We start from the raw sequence: 20,431 nt of genomic DNA on the forward strand, positions 1-20,431 counted from the left end.
CCTTGAGAATTAGCGACAAAAAACTTTGTAAGATTAATAGACTACTTAGTAATAGTTGATAAATTTTGCATTCTCACGATAATTGATTTAATGCAAGCCCTTTTTAGCAACTAGCAACAGAAATGCTCCCAGTGCATATTCCTGTTATCCCATTTTATGAATTTTATTTGACTGATGACTACATTTTCTTTCAACTGATAACGGTAATGTAGTGGAAGTCATTAGACCTCTACTATATTGCCGTTACAATACGATACCTGCAAAAAGTCCTGTACAGTGCTTGTCACAAAATTTTTTTTGTAACATTTTAAAATGTTGGCAACATTATTTTGACGTTGACAAACACGAAATCATTTACTTTTTGACTTTTAGTGTTACGTTGACATTCATGATTTGTTAGAAAAATATAGCAGTTGGGACGAAAATGGACAAAATTATAAATTTTATTTGGTGTTATTCGGTATACATATTGGTATTATTGTCACTAAGTTGTACAGCAGAAGAATGTGTACCAAAAGGACCTTGCTCTTGTGAGTTTTTAAATGGCACCGGTATTGACTTAGCGCCTGCCGTAAAAGCAACATTTTATAGCACACAGACATATCAATTAAAGAACAATGGAACGCAATATGAATTGAATACATATTACTACCATCCTTGCTTCGATGTGTTACTTAAAGAAAATTCAACAGCTGCTGTTAACACTTGCGTGAAGCCACTATCGGTAAGAAATTCAAATTAGTAGTTTTTTTTAAATTATACTTTCCTTGTTTGTACAGTCTTTACGACTATACTACCTACCTACATATAAAATAAATGATATCTTAAGACTTTTGTTTAAATAATATTTCTACATAAATAAATAATTAATTTCAGATATGTCGACATAAAAATATCATGAGCTTGAATTCAACAGACACATTTAAAATAGATGGTGGTAATAATGAATTTTTGGGACAAACAAATGTATCTAAGTTTAGTGCTGATGGATTATCAATTGTGTACTTTAATCCTCCATCGTAAGTATATACTTTATGTTATATGATTATTTGTATAATTTATAGCTTGCATGGTGTATTCTGTCTATGGTAGGGCCTTTGGAACTGCATGCCATGCTTCTGTGTGTCTTGTTACCAGAGCAAAGAAAAAATAATTCTATGAGTGAGAATCAAATTTAACACTGTTGCTCATGTAGTTTAAAGTCAGTTGCTGTGCCGCTACACCACAATGGTGTCAGTACAAAGAATATTTGCAAGTAATTACATATTATAATTTAACAAATAATTATAGAGGCCATTACAGAGTTTTTCTATTTTTCTTATTAATTACAGTGAATACAATATATGCTATGTATTATTTAATGGTTTTTAAAATGTTATATTTACAAGTGCGACTAAAACAAACTCAGCCATAAGATTATTGAAATTCACATTATAATTTTAACATTTATTGAGATATAGTTAAGACAAACTACATTATTTGTATTACAGTATATTTTATTTATGCTGTGTTTATCATAGTACAATCTTTTTATTTAACATAAGCATTTTATTTAAAATACAAATAAATTAATGACAGTAGGAAAAATAAAAACAATATATTTTGTAATCCAATTCTATAATCATATGCTAATGTGCATATTTTAGAACATCAACAGTTTTGTATTTCTCAAGAAAAACTGGTTTTGTAAATCAGTGCTGTCCAAAATATTCAAAGTTTCAAATAGTATTAGAACCAGTTTGAGGTCAAGTTAATACTTTGATGCCCATAACCTGTTTATAAAGGTAAAGTAGGGTCTATTTATATAAATGTCTATAATGATATTGCATATTGTTATAGTTTGTAATTTCATTATGAGGCTATTATGGCGCTGGGTTGAAGCATATGTTATATTCAGAGTCAGTAAAATGAATTATTTTCATATACCTGCTTTGGTGGTTAAAGTATGCCATTTAATTTCGCCATTCAACACAACATGTCATAAAAATTGAGCAGGGTATTGGAAATAGAATGTCTTAACCTATTACTAAAATCATTCATGGATGTTGGAAATGGCTTGACCTAAATTATATTGAATCCACAAGCTGTATTGCGTTTAAAATGGATACTGTGCCGCTGCATCACAATATATATGTGATATATTTTTTCTTTTACAGAGAAACAGTGGTAATGCTTGTATGTGCTGAAGTTGAGGGTAATCTTCAGGTGATTTCAGAGAAAGAGCCAAATGATTTGGTAATTATTTTTTTATTTTAATAAACAACCTATTTTTTCAAGGCTGCCGTGGCGTAACGACTACGAGGAATGTTTTTTAATTCTTTGCTTTATTACCAAAATACCGATAAAGCCTGGCGTTAAGTTTTCACGCAACTGGTAACGAAATTTGAATCTCGAAATTTGGGTGGTGCGTGTTTAACGGAGTGAATTGACACTTGGTTCCCCCTTGGTTCTGCCCTGCTATAAGCGAGACACAACGTGAAACTAAAAATATTTGTCCAATTACATAGGTATTATTACGTGGTAATGTAAATAAAAAAAAAATCTAAATTTATATTATAGTGTGCATTGAAAACTATCAGACTGTACACATAATGGTTAATAATAATGGTGTCGTCTCCGCTCAATCCATCCATCCATCCATCAGCCTTTTAACATCCATTGCTGGACATAGGCCTCCCCTAATTCTCGCCACTCCGTCCGGTCCTGCGCCCTTTGAATCCAGCGGATAAAATGATATAATTAAAAATGAGGGAAAAAAATAAAGGTAAATATTGTAATACATAGATAATACAAACAATTGGTTTAAAATAATATTTTAGACTTAATATGTAGGCTTAACATACAAGTTGACATTTTCCAAGGATTTATAAGATCCACCATATCAATTACCTTCACATCTTTACATTGCGGTTTTAATAAACTTCTTGAAATTCAATATTTAACATATGATTATGAAAAATAGTTGTTTATATACATATATATGTAATCTACTCCCATTAAATACTTTTGTGTATAAAACCAGGCAAAGAGTCGGCTGTACTATTAAACCTTAAGATTTTTAAATATTTCCAAAACCGTCACTAACTCTGCAGTGAGATACATAGAAATGATTATATTATAATAACATGGATTATACCACTATTTTTTATAATAATTATATTATTATAATAATCGTTTTTCGATGAAAATGAAAATATATTTTTACTGGGTCCATATTGTACGTATTATATGTAAACAAATTATACAGTTGAATATAGTTATACTTATAAAATATCGCGTGACTTTATTTCATGATTTCATGTAATCATCATGATGGCGACGTATAGGCTACATACATACATTAATTACGTAAAATATTCAATAGGAATGTAATTATGTTGTTTAGGAATAATGTTAGAAGTAGAAAGTTATATTTAATAAAAAATACCTTTTTTTCTACGTTAATCATAATTTTACGTTTACAGTAGTTAAATAACATTTATATTATAAATTGTAAAAAAGTTGATCGTAACTACAATTTAATCGGCTTTTTGATAAATATTTAACTACTTCTACACAAATAAAATTTAGATAAAAATGAAAATCCACGAGCTCAAAAAAGTAAACGGACAACTACAAAATAACGAATAAGAATCTTCAAACGGCGGCAATTTTTTTCTTGAATAATGGCTAAGAACACTCGATTACGTCACCTTTCAAACAAAAAGAACTAAATCAAAATTGGTTCATCCGCTTGGAAGCTAACACGTCAAACTTTTAATACCTCTCTGTTTTCTCAGGGGGTTAATCAAGTTTTGCCACTCAACACGCAATGCCTCGAATTCGGTGCAAAGTGGAGAACGAAAGTTTCTAAATGGGTGTCTCGTGTCCCTGAAACGTGCGTCATATATTTTTTTGGGATAATGTCTAAATAAGTAAAAAAAATGATTTCAGGTTCTAGGTTTCTATTCAAGAGACGCTTGTTTGAAGAAGCTCAACGAACCATCTGATGCCGGACGTTCTGTGGGTTCAACTTTGCTTGTGATATTTTTCTCCTTCGTCATATTATATCTTGTATTGGGAATATGCACGAAGAAATTCCTTATGGGTGCTACGGGACTTGAAATTATACCCAATCTTTCATTCTGGTCGGATCTGCCAAATCTTGTTAAGGTAAAATAATTTTGTTTTAGCATTGAGTTAAATTCGTTTGTAATATAGAATGTTTTTATTATCAGGATATCTAAATAAAAGGTAGCTTGAGAAACAATAATCTGTTGAATTTTTTCTTATCTACAAAAATGACTGAGATAATAAGTGTTGAAGGACGCTAGCTCGCTCGTGGCGCTTTCAACTCGCGTAATATATACAATATACGATTATTACCATAGGAAAAAATTATGATCCGTTGCCATTATGAACGTAGTCGTTGTAAAAACGCAAAGCTTGTGGATTCGATTTCCAGTTGGGGAAATTAACTATTTTTGTTTCCCTGCTCTGGTAACAAGACGATGTTTCCAAAATTGAGCAGTGCTTGAGGAGCCGAGCGTCTTAACACTACAATCTCCCTGCCTAACTTGCTGTAGGTGGGGTACAGTGTGAAGTTAAAAAGAACATATTCAATTATAGGATGGCTGGGCTTTCGCGATAAATGGTTTCAAGCTGCCAGCAAGAGGTCCAGGACCAGCTACCTCCCCCGACCCCAACAGCTATGACAGCATATAACATCAGGTCAACGAAGGTCAACTCGTCCTCATAGAATAATCGATGTATCGGAGTTTGTATCGATGTCTCGATTAGTGTGTCTCTATATATTGTTATTGAGAATCGATTAGACTGGACACGCCACTATAGGAGTTCCTTTTCATTCTATTTCATTCAATTATATCTTTTTTTAATTAAAATAACAAAAAATTGACTTAAACTTGCTTAGAATATTTTATTTAACATTTATTATTTTTACTATCCTGTTCTTAAAAAATATTGAACGAGTTTAATATTTAATTATATATTACCTATATTTTTGTACAATTTCTTGTGGCGTGTTTCGTCTATTGCGTTTCTTTTCAAAAGTGTAATAAAGTATATTTTATACAATGGTGGATTTACACATTTTCAAGGTACACACTGTGTCTATAATTGTGTTGTTTTCCGCTATTGTTCCTATAATGGTACATACATAAGAATAGTTTTTGGGCATATTTCTCAAATTATCCGAAGTATATAATTTTCAAAACACTACCTATCGAGCTGTGTAAAAAAACTTGTTATTTAATAATTTAATTCAAGCTTACTAAGCCTACTGGTGAATCTCCCACTGATCTGACTACTATGTTAAATTAAATAAAAATAACAAAAATCTTCATATGCCTATTTAAGACATCAATTTTCATTGAATTGACTTAATGGATCTTAATAATGTCTCGAACCTTTTGAATTTTTTATTTTCGAATCAATTTTATATTATATTACTACTTTATTTTTGAAAAATAATAGATAATACATTTTTGTTAATATTTTTATTACCTGTGTCTTTTTATGATATTGATCTGTGTAACTTTGATATAATAAATGATATTACTTAACGGAGAATAAGATATTTTGTACATTTTTGTTAATTAATAAAACTTTAAGTGAAAAATGTTTTAAAAGCTTTCTAATTGTTGAACATTTTTTAAAAAGCTACGAAATGCAAAATGTAGTGTTAATAAAAATGATATTATAAAAAGTAATAATTTCGCTCAATATAGATAAAAAATCTTTATTTATTTTTATTTTTTGATAATATATTTAATATATTTTTGTGTGTTCTTACCCATCGGTCTTCTAGATTTTTTAAAATTTAATAACTCATTTTTTTTAAAGTGTTACCACTTTTTATTATTTATCGTTTAAATTAAAATATATGTAAAATGTATGACAAATGTTTTATGTTACTTCACAATACAGTTATTATTTGTATGAATTATTTAACACAAATCATTTGTATGCATTTTTTCAACTTCACATTATATCCCTTTTTAGAGGCCTTCGTATACACATTAATATAGATTTTACTTTTTTATTGATTTAAAATAGAAAGACTAAAAAAAAAATATTTTATTCATAAAATATTACAAAATTACAACATAAAGTGTCTCTTAAAGAGTCTGTCTATACTGACTGTATACTAGGGCCTGTATTTATAAACCACTCTGAACTCGTGAGATCTATCTCGAGAGCATCCTAGAGATGCCGTTTTAATTTGTAGATTGTAATTTGTAAATGAAAACGGCATCTCAACATTCCCTGTTCCCTTCCTAGCTTCCCTTAGCTATTTACTATTGTCACTCATTTAAAAGAAACATGTCAAATATGATATTTGAATGGGATTAACAGTTAAGACATATCTAATATATAATTTAGTTTTTTTATATATATGAATATTATAATGTCTTTCAATTGATTGTTTTATTTTTGTCATTTCAATGAAATATATCAAGTGAAATTAATTATAAAACATGTTTTTGTGTGTTATTTTGTATTCGTATGTAGATTTTAAGTTTTAATATTATATACTGTAGTGTTAGATATTCAATTGTTATACTTTAATTGAGACGAAAAAAATAGTGATGGGCCATTTTTTTTGCTTTAACATTTTACTTCGTTTATTCAAAAAAAGCCTTCTGTTAATCTTGTTAGTTTATAAAGATATCAATTAAATAGTCATCTATTTTTAAGACTTAAACATTTTTTGTTTTTAAATAAAAAAAAAGATATAATATTTTTATTGATATTTTTTTATATGACTGAGCTTCTATATATCCTTTACATATTTGATATATATTGTTTATGATATATCTGCTTTTATTATATACTGTACAACACATATTATTATAGTTCGTAATTTTAATTCATATTTTATTATTTCTCAATTAGAAAAGTAATTTTTGCCTATAATATTTGAAAAAAATATATATTACACCTGTTTGGATTTACTGAAGTTTAATGATTAATGAATAAAAATAAGAAACTACATATATTTTTATTAAAATGTACAATATGTAAAATTAGGTACTTTGTAAATGAGTACAATGTTTTGATAGTAAATTTCATAGTATATTATAACTACGTTCTTTTGTCTTAACCGAAAGTAAAACTTTTTTCTGTTAAAAAAATTGTTCTTGCCAGTGCCCTTTTTTTGTTACTTTAATCATAATAATATCATGTATACAGGTTGGAATTGTCAAAAAAATCCTACGCCCAAACTGTCGAGGTACCTTGATTGATTTCTTTAGTTCTGGGTTTAAAATATTTTACCCTATATGCAGTTTCGGTAAAAGGAGCGCTGCCTCTTCCACCCTGTATAGTTTATCTATGTGCCAATCAACAATGTATAAATCGTATGTAAAATTTATATTTTTGTAGTTACGAAACTTATTGAAATGTGTATATTTTAGTAAATTGAAATACTTGAGTCTCATATTTAATACAAAATGTTTTAGCGCCTGATAAGTTACTGTTGACTAACTTATCTGAATGTTTCTTAGATGTAGATGTTCAGTTATTCAAATTGACTTTTGTAAGCACTTTTGAATCGAGAAATAAGCATGTAGCTACCGTCGTACACCGGCTCGAAGTTATAAATTCTAATTATTCTTTTTCAAATGAACTTTTGTAAGAACTTTTGAATTGTCAAATGAAAATGTCACTACCATCAGCTTAGAAGGCAGACCTATATTCAAAATATTCTTTATTAAAATTTACATTTGCAAGCACATTTGAATTCTTAAATGAAATTGCTGGCAACACATAAACAGTTGCTCTTTTCTAATAAAGATTACAATTTTAATCTAAAATAACAAAATGGGGGGTAGCCTGCGTAAAATTTAAATTACAATTATTTAACGGCAGCTTATCAGGTAGATCTTTATCATGTATTTTTCTAGTACTATATTATAATATAACATAGTGTATTTGTATTCTGTAACATATCTTTATATAATAATAACCTTTTTATTGTTTTGGACCAAGTGTTTATTATTAATATCTGCGTTATATAACCGTATATGATAATTTCGCTTTGCACAAACGTTAACAGTCAACGGTGTGGAATCTCTTTCAATAAAGATTTAAAAGATATTTCTTTTTAATAAGCTCTCCTTTTAGAATAGTGAAAACATACAATAGCTTTCATATACATGAAATGAGTATCAATAAAGAATGCCGGAGTTAAAAAATAATTAATTTCTCCCCCAGGTAAAACGTCTATGAGTGTGTTATGGTACGCCTATCATATGATTTTTTTTTTCAGTTTTTCTCTGTAGTCGGCATTTAGCTGGTAAGTAGAGGGAGTGAGACACTGTTAAGGCTCTCCATCTTCCGCTGTCTGTCATAATACTACCAGCTAGGGCTAACTACCAATCGTTTCCTTGGCTTACTTGTAAATACTTCACAGCAAAATTAAACATAAATTTTATTAATAATTGATTAGGTAGTATTAAATAAATATGCAAATGAATAAAGTATTTAAAAATAATGTTTTATTAATTAAAATTAAATTATAAATGTGTTTGGTAGCGTTGGAATGTAGCGAAAATATCATTGCATTTGTTATTGTATTGTAGACGGTATTACTGTACCACGAATCCATACTGAAAAGCACATTGAATGTATCATTATTAGGTACATATTTAATTACCACCATACCATGCGGTAGACATAAATAACATAAATTTAAATCAGCTTCACGCAGTTCACCCTACCATGTGCGGGATATAGCGTGAAATTCATTTCAAGCTCGAGTGGGATCGAACCCAAAACCGCAGCATCACACTACTTATCTTTAGCGGGTTAGTCAGAGAGAACGGAGTGCCAAACGCTTCGGTTTCTACATACCTCTTTCGCCTTGTCCACTGTCATCAACCTACTATTAAAGTTACTACAGCACGAAACAAATTATAACATGAGTGAGATAAATTTTTGAAAATATTGCAATTTACGAGTTTATATTATTATGATTTTTTCATGCACTAACTGTGCATGAAATTCAAATTATGATTTCACCAAACGTACCTGAGCAGCACTTTCAGTCAGGCAAATGGCTAAGAGATTTGATCTCTCGCAACCTTTTTCACCATCGGTAACTGTTTCCGAATTTACTGAAATAAAAAAAAAGAAATTGTAAGTGTTTTTAAGAGTAAATTTAGGGACGTTTATTAATGTAATAGAACCCAAAACAATGATTTTTAAATTTATTATCTGTTTGTGGGTTTGTCTGTGCATTTGAACGGCGTAACCGATTTAAATGCGGTTTTCGCTATTGTATCGGGTCCCTAGTTTAAAACGTAACATCTTAATTTTAAAATACCTTTACTGCATGACTCATACAGCTCCTTTGCCTTGTCCAATTTTACTTGATCGTTCAAGTAATCCTTTTCCGATGTTTTATATGCTTTTTCTTTAACAAACATGCCTTTTTCATCAATCTATATGAAAGAATGATAAAAGTATTTAAAAATAAGTAATAAAGTAAGTAAGTAAAAACAATAAAGAATCTTTTAAATATGGAAAAAAGATATTTCAAAGTAATATTACCCATTCGATTCTCTTGAAAATACAAGCGACAAGGCATTTAGCACTCATGGATTCAGGTATTTTATGTTTAGTCTTCATTTGTTGGAGCTCTTCTCCGGTCACAGGGTGTTCCTTGCTGCATTCCACGGCTTGTTGGATGAACCATTTCTTTATTTCGGTTTCGGTTCTGGCCTAATATATAAAAACTATGTCATAAAACTTATATTAGCCTCGCATTTAGCGTTCGTCATTTTCCTTTTATGTTTTAAAATAAATTGAAGCAAGAAAAATGTACCTACGATGGATTAGTTAATGGATTTTTTTTCTTTTTAATTAAATTGGTATAGGTATTGTGCTACTATGAATGCAATAGAATTCAAGTTAATCTTAGCTTCAATTTGTATCCCGCACTAGCACTAGCGCACTAGGGTAGGCAGGAGGAACCTGGGAACCTAATGTTAAGGCATCCCATTCCCTTTAAGGCATCACTTCTTCCGTTTTGAGGTTTCAAGTGATGAAGTGATCTTTTATTAATTATATGTGGATATCTAAAGGATTCGCCATATATTTCAGTAGGCATGAGAGACCCAAATATAATAGAAACGTACTTCGGTAGTCCTTACTAGATAATAAACTGGATACTTACGAGTGTCGCTCCCATGAAGCAACAAATAAATAAAGCTTGCAGCAATGTCTCCATGGTTAAGGCTGATACTTCACTAGCTTAATTTTATGAAAATACCATTTTATATAGTATTTATTACCATTGTGTATAAAATTAATATATAATGTTCTTTTAATTTTGGGCAATTGACATTGATTGTGTGGTACCTACTCGCAAAAAGTAGGTAATTATTATATGATTGCATTGATGTTTATAGATATTAATTTAAAAATAAAAATATTCGCACGCTGTATCCCGTCTTCTTCTTCTTCGTGTCAATGATTGGAGAATTCATATCATATTTTGCCAGTATTTAGCCACGTCGACTGCGGCGTCTGTTGCCTCCATCAGATCGTCATGTGAGCAGGTGAATGGACATTTCGGGCAGGAGAGTAAGTGTGCCATCGTTTGTGGGTCGGCGCCACAGTCACAGGGTGACTTATCACTCAGTTCGTACCCCCATCTCACGAGAAGCTCATTGCTTCGGCCAACCTGGCTCCGTAAGCGATTAAGTGATTTCCATGTAGGCCACTGCAAGTTGTAACCTGCGGGTAGGCACTCTTTGGGGGGGACAAAGCCTAAAGGTGGTGGGTAGATTGTCTGCCATAACCGTACCCTAGCGCGACTCGGAATGCAATCTAGAGCTTTGGTAGCTTGAATAAAACTGTGGCGACTTTTCAAGCGGGCACGAGGTGCGGTGTAGCCATAGAGTGGGTGCCGAGGGTCTTTTTCCTGACGCATTTTTTCGACAGAACATGCCACCTCACGTCGAACCTTAGGAGGCGCTATTCCGGCCAGAGGGTAGACCTTATTTAGTGGTGTGGGCTTAAGGCAACCAGTAATTATACGACAAGTCTCATTTAATGCTATGTCCACCTCCTTAGCATGAGCGGAACGGTGCCAAACTGGACACGCATATTCACCTGCAGAGAAAGATAGAGCGAGGCCTGTTGTACGAAGTACGTGCGGAGATGCCCCCCAATGTGTTCTCGTTAGCCGACGGAGCAGATTATTTCTTGCACATACTTTTTGTTTGGTATACAGGCAGTGAGCTTTAAATGTTAGAGACCTGTCCAGTATGACTCCCAGGTATCGTGGTTGTGGACAGTGTTGAATATGAGCACCTCGCCAAGATATTTGAAGAGGCCTGTTTGCTTCACGGTTCTTCAGGTGGAACGCACACGACTGAGTTTTAGACGGGTTGGGTTTAAGGGCGTTATCGTCATAGTAAGAGTCGAGTGCGCTTAGGGCTGTCTTCAGCAAACTTTCCACCTCCTCAAAACATGACGCCTGAGCAGCCAAAGCAAGCTCATCGGCATAGAGAAATTGACGGGTGTTTGGAGTTTTTGGTTGATCATTGGTATAAATGGAAAACAAGGCCGGGGCTAAGACACTCCCCTGTGGGAGGCCATTTTTCTGACTGCACCACCTGCTTTTGTTACGATTAAGGTGAACCTGGAATCTTCTGTTGTTTAAGATATCTCTTAGTATGCGGACGAAGCCTTGATCGTTAGTTATGTTGTGAGCTTTAACTAGGAGTCTACGAATGTTGACGGTATCATATGCAGCTGTTAAATCAACAAAGACAACGCCAGTTATTCTCCTGCTTTCAAATCCATCCTCAATAGCCTGTACAAGATTCAAAGTTTGCCTAGTGCAGGACTTGCCAGGACGAAAACCAGCTTGCTCTGGGATTAGGTGTTTCTCAAGTAAAGGCGTCAGGCGGTTTAAAAGCATCCTCTCAAAAAGTTTGAATGTATGGCTTAATAGCGATATGGGGCGGAAACTTTTCGGATCATCTGGGCTTTTACCTGGTTTTAACAGAGCTGCTGTATCCCGTATATCCTATATTATCATTCTATATCATAGTAGGCAGAGGGAACCTAGTACCTCCGTTCCGAATTTTCTGCTGAATTTTTTGAGGCATTGCGTATTGAGTGACGGAACTCTACACCCGGCCTTTTCGCCATTAATAAATAATAATTTATTTCATTTTTTAATTTTAATTTCATTTCATTGATTTCCCCGAGTGAGGATAGAACCCACGACCATCACGTTACAGACACACCCTCGTGCCCCTGCGCCACGGCCTCAAAGTTAACCTCAAAATAGCCAATAGACAGACAAAAAGAAACAATTTTATATGTAAACAGTGTAATATATAACTTGTTCGATTTCTCTTAATGCTGAATGCGGAACATGTATGAGGGGAAAAAAGGTGCAGAAGAATGTCTGTATGCATTCCGAGCGAGTTTTTTTCTAACAATGAGATTGCATACAGCTAATTGCCGTAACAAGGAAGACGTCCAAATAACTATGAATTAGTTTCTAGCGGAAAAAAACTGTGCCAATGGATAGTTATCTTTTTCTAGAACTTAATTTTATATACTCGTTTATGCAATTTTATATGATTTATATCTCATGATATAATGACTTAAATAAAATGTTACTACAGATTTGTACCACATATATGTATATTAATATATTTTTATCTTATCTATATCTATACTAATATAAAAAGAGAGAGTTCGTTTTGGCTGATCGTGGTAATCTCAGGAACTATTTATTGGTTCGGTTTGATAAAATTGTATTGTGTTAGATAGCCTATTTATTGAAGGAAGATGTATGCTATATTACATCACGCTTAGACCTATAGGAGTGGAGAAAAATCAGAAAAAATGAAAAAAAAAACCACTGGAAAATTCGAGACGGGAGAATTCAGTTAAAGCTACGCAAAAGCCATAGAAGACTTAAATGTTTCTTTAAAAGTTCTAAAAAAATATCTGCGACACTTTAATGTTTTGCTAATTATAAAACAGTGGTGATAAATAAATAAATAAAATGTTATTATAAAATTATAAAATATTTTATTAAGGAAAGAAAAAAATTGAGGGATTATAATTGTAAATACATTTGGTTGTGTAGAACGAGGATTCACATAAATCTTTGTAGTCGTCGACTGAAAAAGAAGAAAATATATAATTACAGTTAACTTACTTAATTTCATTTATATTAATTTTATTTATTAAATTTTCGTTTCTTACCCACTTTCCTGCAAGCTGTTATAGCTTCCTTAGCGGGCTCTTTTATTTCATCTGGAAATAGCATATCAGCCTGTTTGATTGCGGCTTCGTAATTCAGTTTATTGTTTTTAATCTGTAATAATTATATATACATTGAATTCATTCATATTTCACGTAGATATAAGATAATAGTTAAAAAAATATAAAATATCGCCTGTAATACCGGTGCAAAAGTTATTTAATAGAATACTTAGATGCATTTTTAAATTTGGCTTTTGCTATTAAAACTAATTTACTATACTATATATACTAACTATTTGACGAACAAAAATTCCAAACAAAAAAAATATTTGCAATTAAATAGAAAAACATATTTTAATTAGTTATTATAATATTTATATTAAAGTTTATTTTATATGTACCGTATTAGCCATTTTCATAATGCAGGCTACGTAACACATCACTTCTTTTTCCTCAATAAACTCGCCTTTATTTAATGGGTCAATTTTTTCTGAAAAAATAATTTACTTTATTCATTAAAATGGTAATTTATAAATGTGATTAAAATTATTAAATAATTTATTAAAAAATAACTTTTCTTTGTATAATTTAAGTGTATAAAATATTATTTTCCGATGTAACTACAATATTTTTTTAATAGATAAGTAATTGTTTATCATTCATACGTATATTAGTATGTAATTGATTATTGTTCGATTAAATTCTATTATTTTTATGTAATAAATAATCATTAAGACAATTCCATTCCCCATTTTTAGACGAATTCTGGAGACATTGCGTGTTGAGTGGCGGAATTCAACGCCACGCTATTCCTCGACATCAGAGCGAAAAAAAATAAAATATTAAATATTTAGTAGGAATCAAACTCACAACCTGCCGTGCTTACAATCAGATCCTTGTGCCCCTGTACCATAGCTGGCCTCATAATTTTTATTTACTCTTATTTAATATTATTTGATGTAAAAACTAATGAAATAGTGAGTTCATTTACCATCTGCAACATTATTTTTGGGTTGACAAGTTTTACGCATCATTTTTCCAGTATTCTTTATTTGTTTCATAGTCATCTGAGAAATATTATTTAAAATTAGTATACCTACTCCACATAGTTTCATATCGAACTTCCTTTGTCGTTGCAAAGGGTGTGACACCCAAGGGTGTATCTGGAACGTGAGTAGGTTCGATCCCCACTCGATCGAAATGAAATATTTATTTAAATTTATATTTTCATTTCAATTACGGCGTTGAGTTCCATCACTCAATATGCAATACCTCCTGAATTCGACGAAAAGTGGGGAATGGAGTATCTTAACACTAAGTTCGGGAGTATGCGGGATCAGCGTGAAGCTGATTTGATTAACATCTTTCAGTTATATTTTTTGAAAATGTTTAGTCGTCTCTGTTATAAAAATGTTATAAACCATGTATAAAAACAATTTTAATATATCGGTTAATATTTAAATGTAATATTTTAGTCTCTATTTTTTTAACAAAATATAAACTTACCGCTTCACTGGCTGCTATTAACATTAATAATTTTACAATTACAATGAAAACTGACATGGCTTATTGGCCCTTGTGGAGTCCTTGATCTTGTCAGCTCATTTATATGACGCGCGTTCATTGATTAATGATAGTCCTTTATTTGTCACTTATTAATGGTGTCGATACAGACTCCATGTTACATATGGAAATAGGACTTTTGAAATTTGAATAAAATTTTAATTTATACTGTGTTTTTAAAACTAAGCTTTTTAAAATTAATTTTAGATTTCAATTTCAAAATATGTTATAACGAAATTGTATGATGCTTATCACCAGATTTTAGTAATGTTATAAATGTTAAATTAAAAATAATAACCCCTATCGACCCCCATATTTTAACTTGAATACCCCATTAACCCCTATCTACCCTCCATATTGAAAATTGTGCGTTTGTTAATTATAATCTTATTATTGTACCTTTTAATAGGAGTTGCACTTTTAGATTTGCTTGACAGTAATAAGAGGATATGTCTGTTATCAATCAATCATGTTAAGTAAAACGTTCTTATATAAATAACGAGTGTCCCTCTCAGCATTATTTCTTAGTATCTTTCAATATGCTTCAGAAAAGTGTTCGTTTATTCGAAAAATTATGATCATATAATATGTCTTTTTTAGCTTTAGAGAGAGAACCAGTGTTAAGACACTTCGGTCTCCATTAAGACACTTCCGATCCACGTGCCGCCGCAATCTGGAGGCATTACCTGTTGAGTGGCGGAAATAAACGCCGCGCTTTGCCTCGACACCAGAGCGGAGAAATGCAAATATGAAATATTTCATTCCCTCGAGTACGAATCAAACTCACAACCGTCGCCTTAATCATATTAAACAAAATCGTTCTATATATTCGAGATAATTACAAAAATCTCAGGAACACGTATACGTTAATGTACGTGATTAAATTAATATAAATTCTTAAGGTGCAATATAAATTATATTTTAATAATAAACAATAGCTTTAATATAATTAGAAAATAGAAGGTCTGTGTTAATGATAGCAACGTTTAATGACACCTATTAAATATCACTTTATCTCTAACGATAACTATAAATGACATATAAACTTTGTACTTTGCCGTGATATAGATGACAAGGCAACAGCTTAAGAATTCTGGGAAACTGATGAAGAAATCCTGTATGCCAAAGAATGATGTAACTGAAGGTGAATGGTACAAATTAAATATATACTATACAATTGTGTTTTTTAGAGAGAATCTAGCGTTAAGAACTCCGTTCCCCATTTTCCGCCGACGTCTGAAGGCATCACGTGTTGAGTGGCGGAACTCAACGCCGCCTTTCCTTGAGACCAGAGCGAAAACATGAAAATATTAAATAATTCATTTCTTCGAGTGGGAATCGAACCCAAAACCTGTCGTGTTTACAATTTACTCATATCAATTTTATAGTAGAAAATATTATTTTAGAAACCGTATTTTTTATGTATAGTTTTTTACAGTGTTTTCATGGTTTCTACAGCAACGTAGTTAACTTAGAGGTTTACTAATTAGTAGTTTAGTAATTGATTTAATTAACAATTATAAAACAGTAATTATTCTTTGATCCCATTTACGGTTCTCTAAGTATTGAATGTTCACGCATATTTACAATTATTCAAATTACTGACATTCTTAACTATTCTAGGCCAGTCGTGGTGCAAGTTTTAAATTCTGGACGCATTACGACTTGAGTGGCGGAATTCAACGTCGCACTTAGCCTCGACACCAAAGCGAATGAACCCCCAACCCCTAAATGCGCGAAGATTGGCCTCGTTGAAATGTAAATCGTTCGTGTAATAAAGCATATTAAATAATATTTATTTTGTAATAATACAGATCAAATTGGGCAAATAGAGCAAGGGAAATTTCTAGAAGAGAGGAACGTAATGTGCTATATTGCATGTGTATATACAATGACGCAAGTTGTAAGTATTAATAACTTTTTTATTACTTTTTTTTTGTAGCAAAACAGATTATGAGTGTTAATTAAAAATCCTTTTCAGTGCAATTTATTGTAGCTTTTATTACTGTTTTGTATTTTTTTTATACATACAGATCTTAATCTAAACGTATGGATGTTAATCACACTTAAGGCCAAAAGTCTAATAGAATTGTATTTTTCATATTTAAGGTAAAAAACAACAAATTAAATTACGAGGCAACTATTAAACAAGTTGACCTGATGTTTCCGCCTGATATGAAGGATGCTGTTAAAGCCGCAGTAGAACACTGCAAGGATATAAGTAAGATTTGAGGCCATAACAATGATATCTTAAGTGCTAATAGTATTTCCGTTATTTATTTCATTCATCAGCATCAGAGCCTAGAGGAACAGTAGGAACCTAGTGTTAATACACTCCGTACCCCACTTTCCGCCGAATTCTGCAGCGCGGTTCGCCTCGATACTAAAACGAGGACAGAAAAATATTAAATATTTAATTTCCTTTCAGTTATTATAAATATATCAGAATTGATAATTTTATAGATATTTATACATATCTTATATACATATAAAATTACAAAAGCTGTTTCTTTTTTCGTTTTAGGCAAGAAATATAAAGATATATGTGAAGTATCATATTGGACAGCCAAGTGTATGTACGATTTTGATCCGAACAACTTTGTGTTTCCTTAGTTTGTATGAAATAAAATTTCATCACCAATTAAATATATGTTGTATATATAAATATATTATGTTGATTTATTTGTAATACCAAATATTACAATTCATTTATGATTTTTTATAATTTTTTATTCATTAATTTTAAAAATTAAATCAAAACTTCTAAATTATTTATCTGTATTTTTGAATATGTGAAACAGCAACCGCCATTTTATGACGTTATATGGTTTTGTAATTGAATTGAATTGAATTGATATATCGCGTTTCGAGCGTGCCAGTTGAGCACAATTTATTTCGCCAATGTCACATTGTATGGAAAACACACGAAGGAAATTGGTAATAAAAAAGATAAATATACATAATTATAGAATATATGTAAAAAAAGAGATACAGTGTAAGTACAGCCTTCACTTCAAAACAAAACAAACACATATTTACAATATATACACAACACATTAGATTAGTAAATAGTTTTGTAAACGAAGTATCAACAGATCGCTGAAATATGAATGTGTGAATGTGAATTTTTAACAACACCAACTGACGTCACAGCGAAAGAAATGAAGCGAAATTTAAAGTTAAAATTGGTTTGAACGGTACGCTTAAGAACTTTTGATAAGGTCACATTTCATTATTTCTTATAGTTTAGCTGGATCGTTACAGTTCTGCATCAGATAGGGAAGTCTTCAAAATCAAATAAATCCTAGATCTTGCCCAGTAGTATAGCTACACAATAAAAAAGTACGTGTACAAATAGACAAACAGACAGACAAAAATAAAAAAAAATCATAGATTCATATTCGATTAGTTATTTTAAAACATTGTTTTTCATATTTTTTTATTTTTTTTATATAGGATAGATAAACGTACAACCATTCCATTATGTACCTAAGGAATAATTGTTATTCTAATAAAGACATTTAGTTGCATTACATTGTCAAGTTATAAGGTCAGCATTTATTACAGTATACAATTAATATCTTGAACAATAACACTGAATACATAGGTATTTAGAATTATATAATATAGTAAATTTCGAGACAAAGAGCGGAAGTGAGTTTCGCCACTCAACACGCAACGCCTCCAGAATTCGGCAGAAAGTGGGGAACGGAGTGTCTTAACACTAGGTTCCCTCTGACTACCCTGCTGTGTGCGGGATACAGCGTGAAGTTGATTTGATTTGGTTAGTAACTTACAAAAAATATAAAAACAACTAATCTTTAAAGTTTTCAAAGTGTGTTTTGGGTCTTATAAAGAAAAAAATGCGTTGAAAGACCCTAAACGTTTTGTCGCAAATATTATGTAATTATCTCAGTTAATTTAGGGGTAACTTAATTACGTTGCCAATTTAAAATTTTTGGACGTTTATTTAAATTATAGACAATTTTTTAAAATGTGTTTTGCGTTTCAAATCTTTTCATTCACAAATTATTTTTTGGACAAATTAGTGGAAATTTAAATCGATGTTAAAATGAACTATTGCTTAATGTTATTGTTAGTGATTGTTATGAGCTTCGATATTGTTACTGGGGTAAGTTCTATTTAGAAACATAAAATAATTTAAAAATTTATATTATTAATTTTTTATCAATATTAATGTAAAAAAAAATATTTACTATCAATCTTTAACTCATAGATGACTAGGCCTCAACTGAAGAAAACTCTGACAATAATGAAGAATCAATGTATGCCAAAGCATAGAGTCACTGACGGTAAATAAATACTTTTTTCATTATTTTATATTACATCTTAATTATTTCCAAAATTATTAGACTTTTCATATATTTTTATGTGTATATTTTAGAAAAAGTTGGACAAATTGAACAAGGAGTATTCGTAGAGGACCATGATGTTATGTGTTACATAGCGTGTGTTTACAAAACAGCTCAAGTCGTAAGTAAAATAGTATTTCTTGTTCCGGTTATACATACCGCGTAGTTGAGTTACGCTACTCAACACGCAATATCCCAAATTCTAATGGATTTAGAAAGAAGCGTCTCTATTCTTACCTGCTGCATGTTCAATGACAGCGGTGGTAAAGTTTGGTACAATGGCAAGGTTCATAGAATCCATCTAAAGGAATTTGCCGACAGCGACTAGTTCTGTATAAAATCTGGAATTTGTTGGCAAGAATGGAATTCGCATGTCTTGACGATACTTTTACAAATATATTGTCCAATATATTTATTATAATAATATATTTTTTATATATTTCAGGTTAAAAATAAAAGACTAGATAAAGATTTAGTTTCTAAGCAAATTGACGTTCTCTATCCGGCTGAAATAAGAGAAGCAGTAAAACTTTCAACCGTTAAATGTATTCCTGTTCGTAAGTGTTTACATATTATTTAATAGACGAACTAACTTGGAATTCGATTCGAGTTAACTCGAATTGTAATCCACGTAAATCGATTTCACTCTAAATTACGATATTTTATAATTCTAGCGCATCACTAATATTTTGCTTTATCCATTTGACTTATGACATTCATATAGAAAATATTAGCAATCCCACATAAGAATTAAATAATTAAATTAATTGCTTAAATAATAAATTGTTAATTGTCAAATAATATTAATTGTAATAATTAATTTTATGTTTTTAAACATGCTACGCTATTTATAAAAGCGCATAATTTGGCGGAAATCGGGAAACTGAAGTGTCTTAATGGGAACGGAGTATCTTAACACTAGGTTTCCATATTCCCTCTGTTTATATGTCTAACCTGGTATATGGATACAGGGTGAAGCTTAAAAAAAGAACAGCATGATGTCTTCTCGTGAAGTGGTACCAAAGATATGGAGAAAATACTTTTAGGTCTATTCTATATATATTTTTTTGTTATTATTTGTATAGGCAATTTTATTTTTTCTTTCAGAATACAATTATGAAGACGAATGTGAGGGAATTTTTTATTCGGTTAAGTGCTTGTACGAGGATAATCCAGCTAACTTCATCTTTCCTTGACTGATCATTATGAATTTTAAAAATATAAAAGAAGTTCTAAAATTACGAAATTAAATA

The 20,431-nt window shown here is 31.0% G+C and overlaps 5 protein-coding genes across 6 annotated transcripts; 3 read left to right on the forward strand and 2 right to left on the reverse strand.

The window, feature by feature from the left end:
• Positions 1 to 349: 349 nt before the first annotated feature.
• On the forward strand, positions 350 to 8,100 carry LOC146530938 (uncharacterized). The gene is made up of 5 exons (XM_085198816.1): positions 350 to 724; positions 877 to 1,019; positions 2,157 to 2,235; positions 3,934 to 4,152; positions 4,609 to 8,100. The coding sequence occupies exons 1-5, from the start codon at positions 425 to 427 to the stop codon at positions 4,702 to 4,704; spliced, it is 837 nt and encodes a 278-aa protein (XP_085054942.1). The 5' UTR covers positions 350 to 424; the 3' UTR covers positions 4,705 to 8,100.
• A 274-nt stretch (positions 8,101 to 8,374) lies between these two features.
• LOC146530939 (general odorant-binding protein 19d-like) lies at positions 8,375 to 10,346 on the reverse strand. Its single transcript, XM_085198817.1, has 5 exons — positions 10,181 to 10,346; positions 9,556 to 9,726; positions 9,329 to 9,446; positions 9,034 to 9,119; positions 8,375 to 8,612 (listed from the first exon to the last, which is right to left on the reverse strand). The coding sequence occupies exons 1-5, from the start codon at positions 10,232 to 10,234 to the stop codon at positions 8,592 to 8,594; spliced, it is 450 nt and encodes a 149-aa protein (XP_085054943.1). The 5' UTR covers positions 10,235 to 10,346; the 3' UTR covers positions 8,375 to 8,591.
• Positions 10,347 to 13,068: 2,722 nt separating this feature from the next.
• LOC146530940 (general odorant-binding protein 72-like) lies at positions 13,069 to 14,868 on the reverse strand. Its single transcript, XM_085198822.1, has 5 exons — positions 14,749 to 14,868; positions 14,234 to 14,309; positions 13,644 to 13,732; positions 13,243 to 13,354; positions 13,069 to 13,157 (listed from the first exon to the last, which is right to left on the reverse strand). Exons 1-5 carry the CDS (start codon positions 14,803 to 14,805, stop codon positions 13,069 to 13,071), a joined length of 423 nt encoding a protein of 140 aa, XP_085054948.1. The 5' UTR covers positions 14,806 to 14,868.
• Positions 14,869 to 15,832: 964 nt separating this feature from the next.
• On the forward strand, positions 15,833 to 17,474 carry LOC146530941 (general odorant-binding protein 72-like). The gene is made up of 4 exons (XM_085198823.1): positions 15,833 to 15,949; positions 16,620 to 16,708; positions 16,915 to 17,026; positions 17,330 to 17,474. Exons 1-4 carry the CDS (start codon positions 15,874 to 15,876, stop codon positions 17,416 to 17,418), a joined length of 366 nt encoding a protein of 121 aa, XP_085054949.1. The 5' UTR covers positions 15,833 to 15,873; the 3' UTR covers positions 17,419 to 17,474.
• Positions 17,475 to 18,171: 697 nt separating this feature from the next.
• Positions 18,172 to 20,426, forward strand: LOC146530942 (general odorant-binding protein 72-like). 2 transcript variants are annotated; one of them, XM_085198820.1, is made up of 5 exons: positions 18,172 to 18,937; positions 19,043 to 19,118; positions 19,211 to 19,299; positions 19,624 to 19,735; positions 20,286 to 20,426. In XM_085198820.1, exons 1-5 carry the CDS (start codon positions 18,878 to 18,880, stop codon positions 20,372 to 20,374), a joined length of 426 nt encoding a protein of 141 aa, XP_085054946.1. In that variant the 5' UTR covers positions 18,172 to 18,877; the 3' UTR covers positions 20,375 to 20,426. The 2 variants fall into 2 exon arrangements, with proteins under 2 accessions (XP_085054946.1, XP_085054947.1); XM_085198821.1 differs by having other exon boundaries at positions 18,172 to 18,355.
• Positions 20,427 to 20,431: the final 5 nt, after the last annotated feature.

Source organism: Heliconius melpomene, chromosome 16, assembly GCF_056956725.1.
Source record: "Heliconius melpomene rosina isolate 202511_hmr_F chromosome 16, ASM5695672v1, whole genome shotgun sequence".
Taxonomy (NCBI): Eukaryota; Metazoa; Arthropoda; class Insecta; order Lepidoptera; family Nymphalidae; genus Heliconius; species Heliconius melpomene.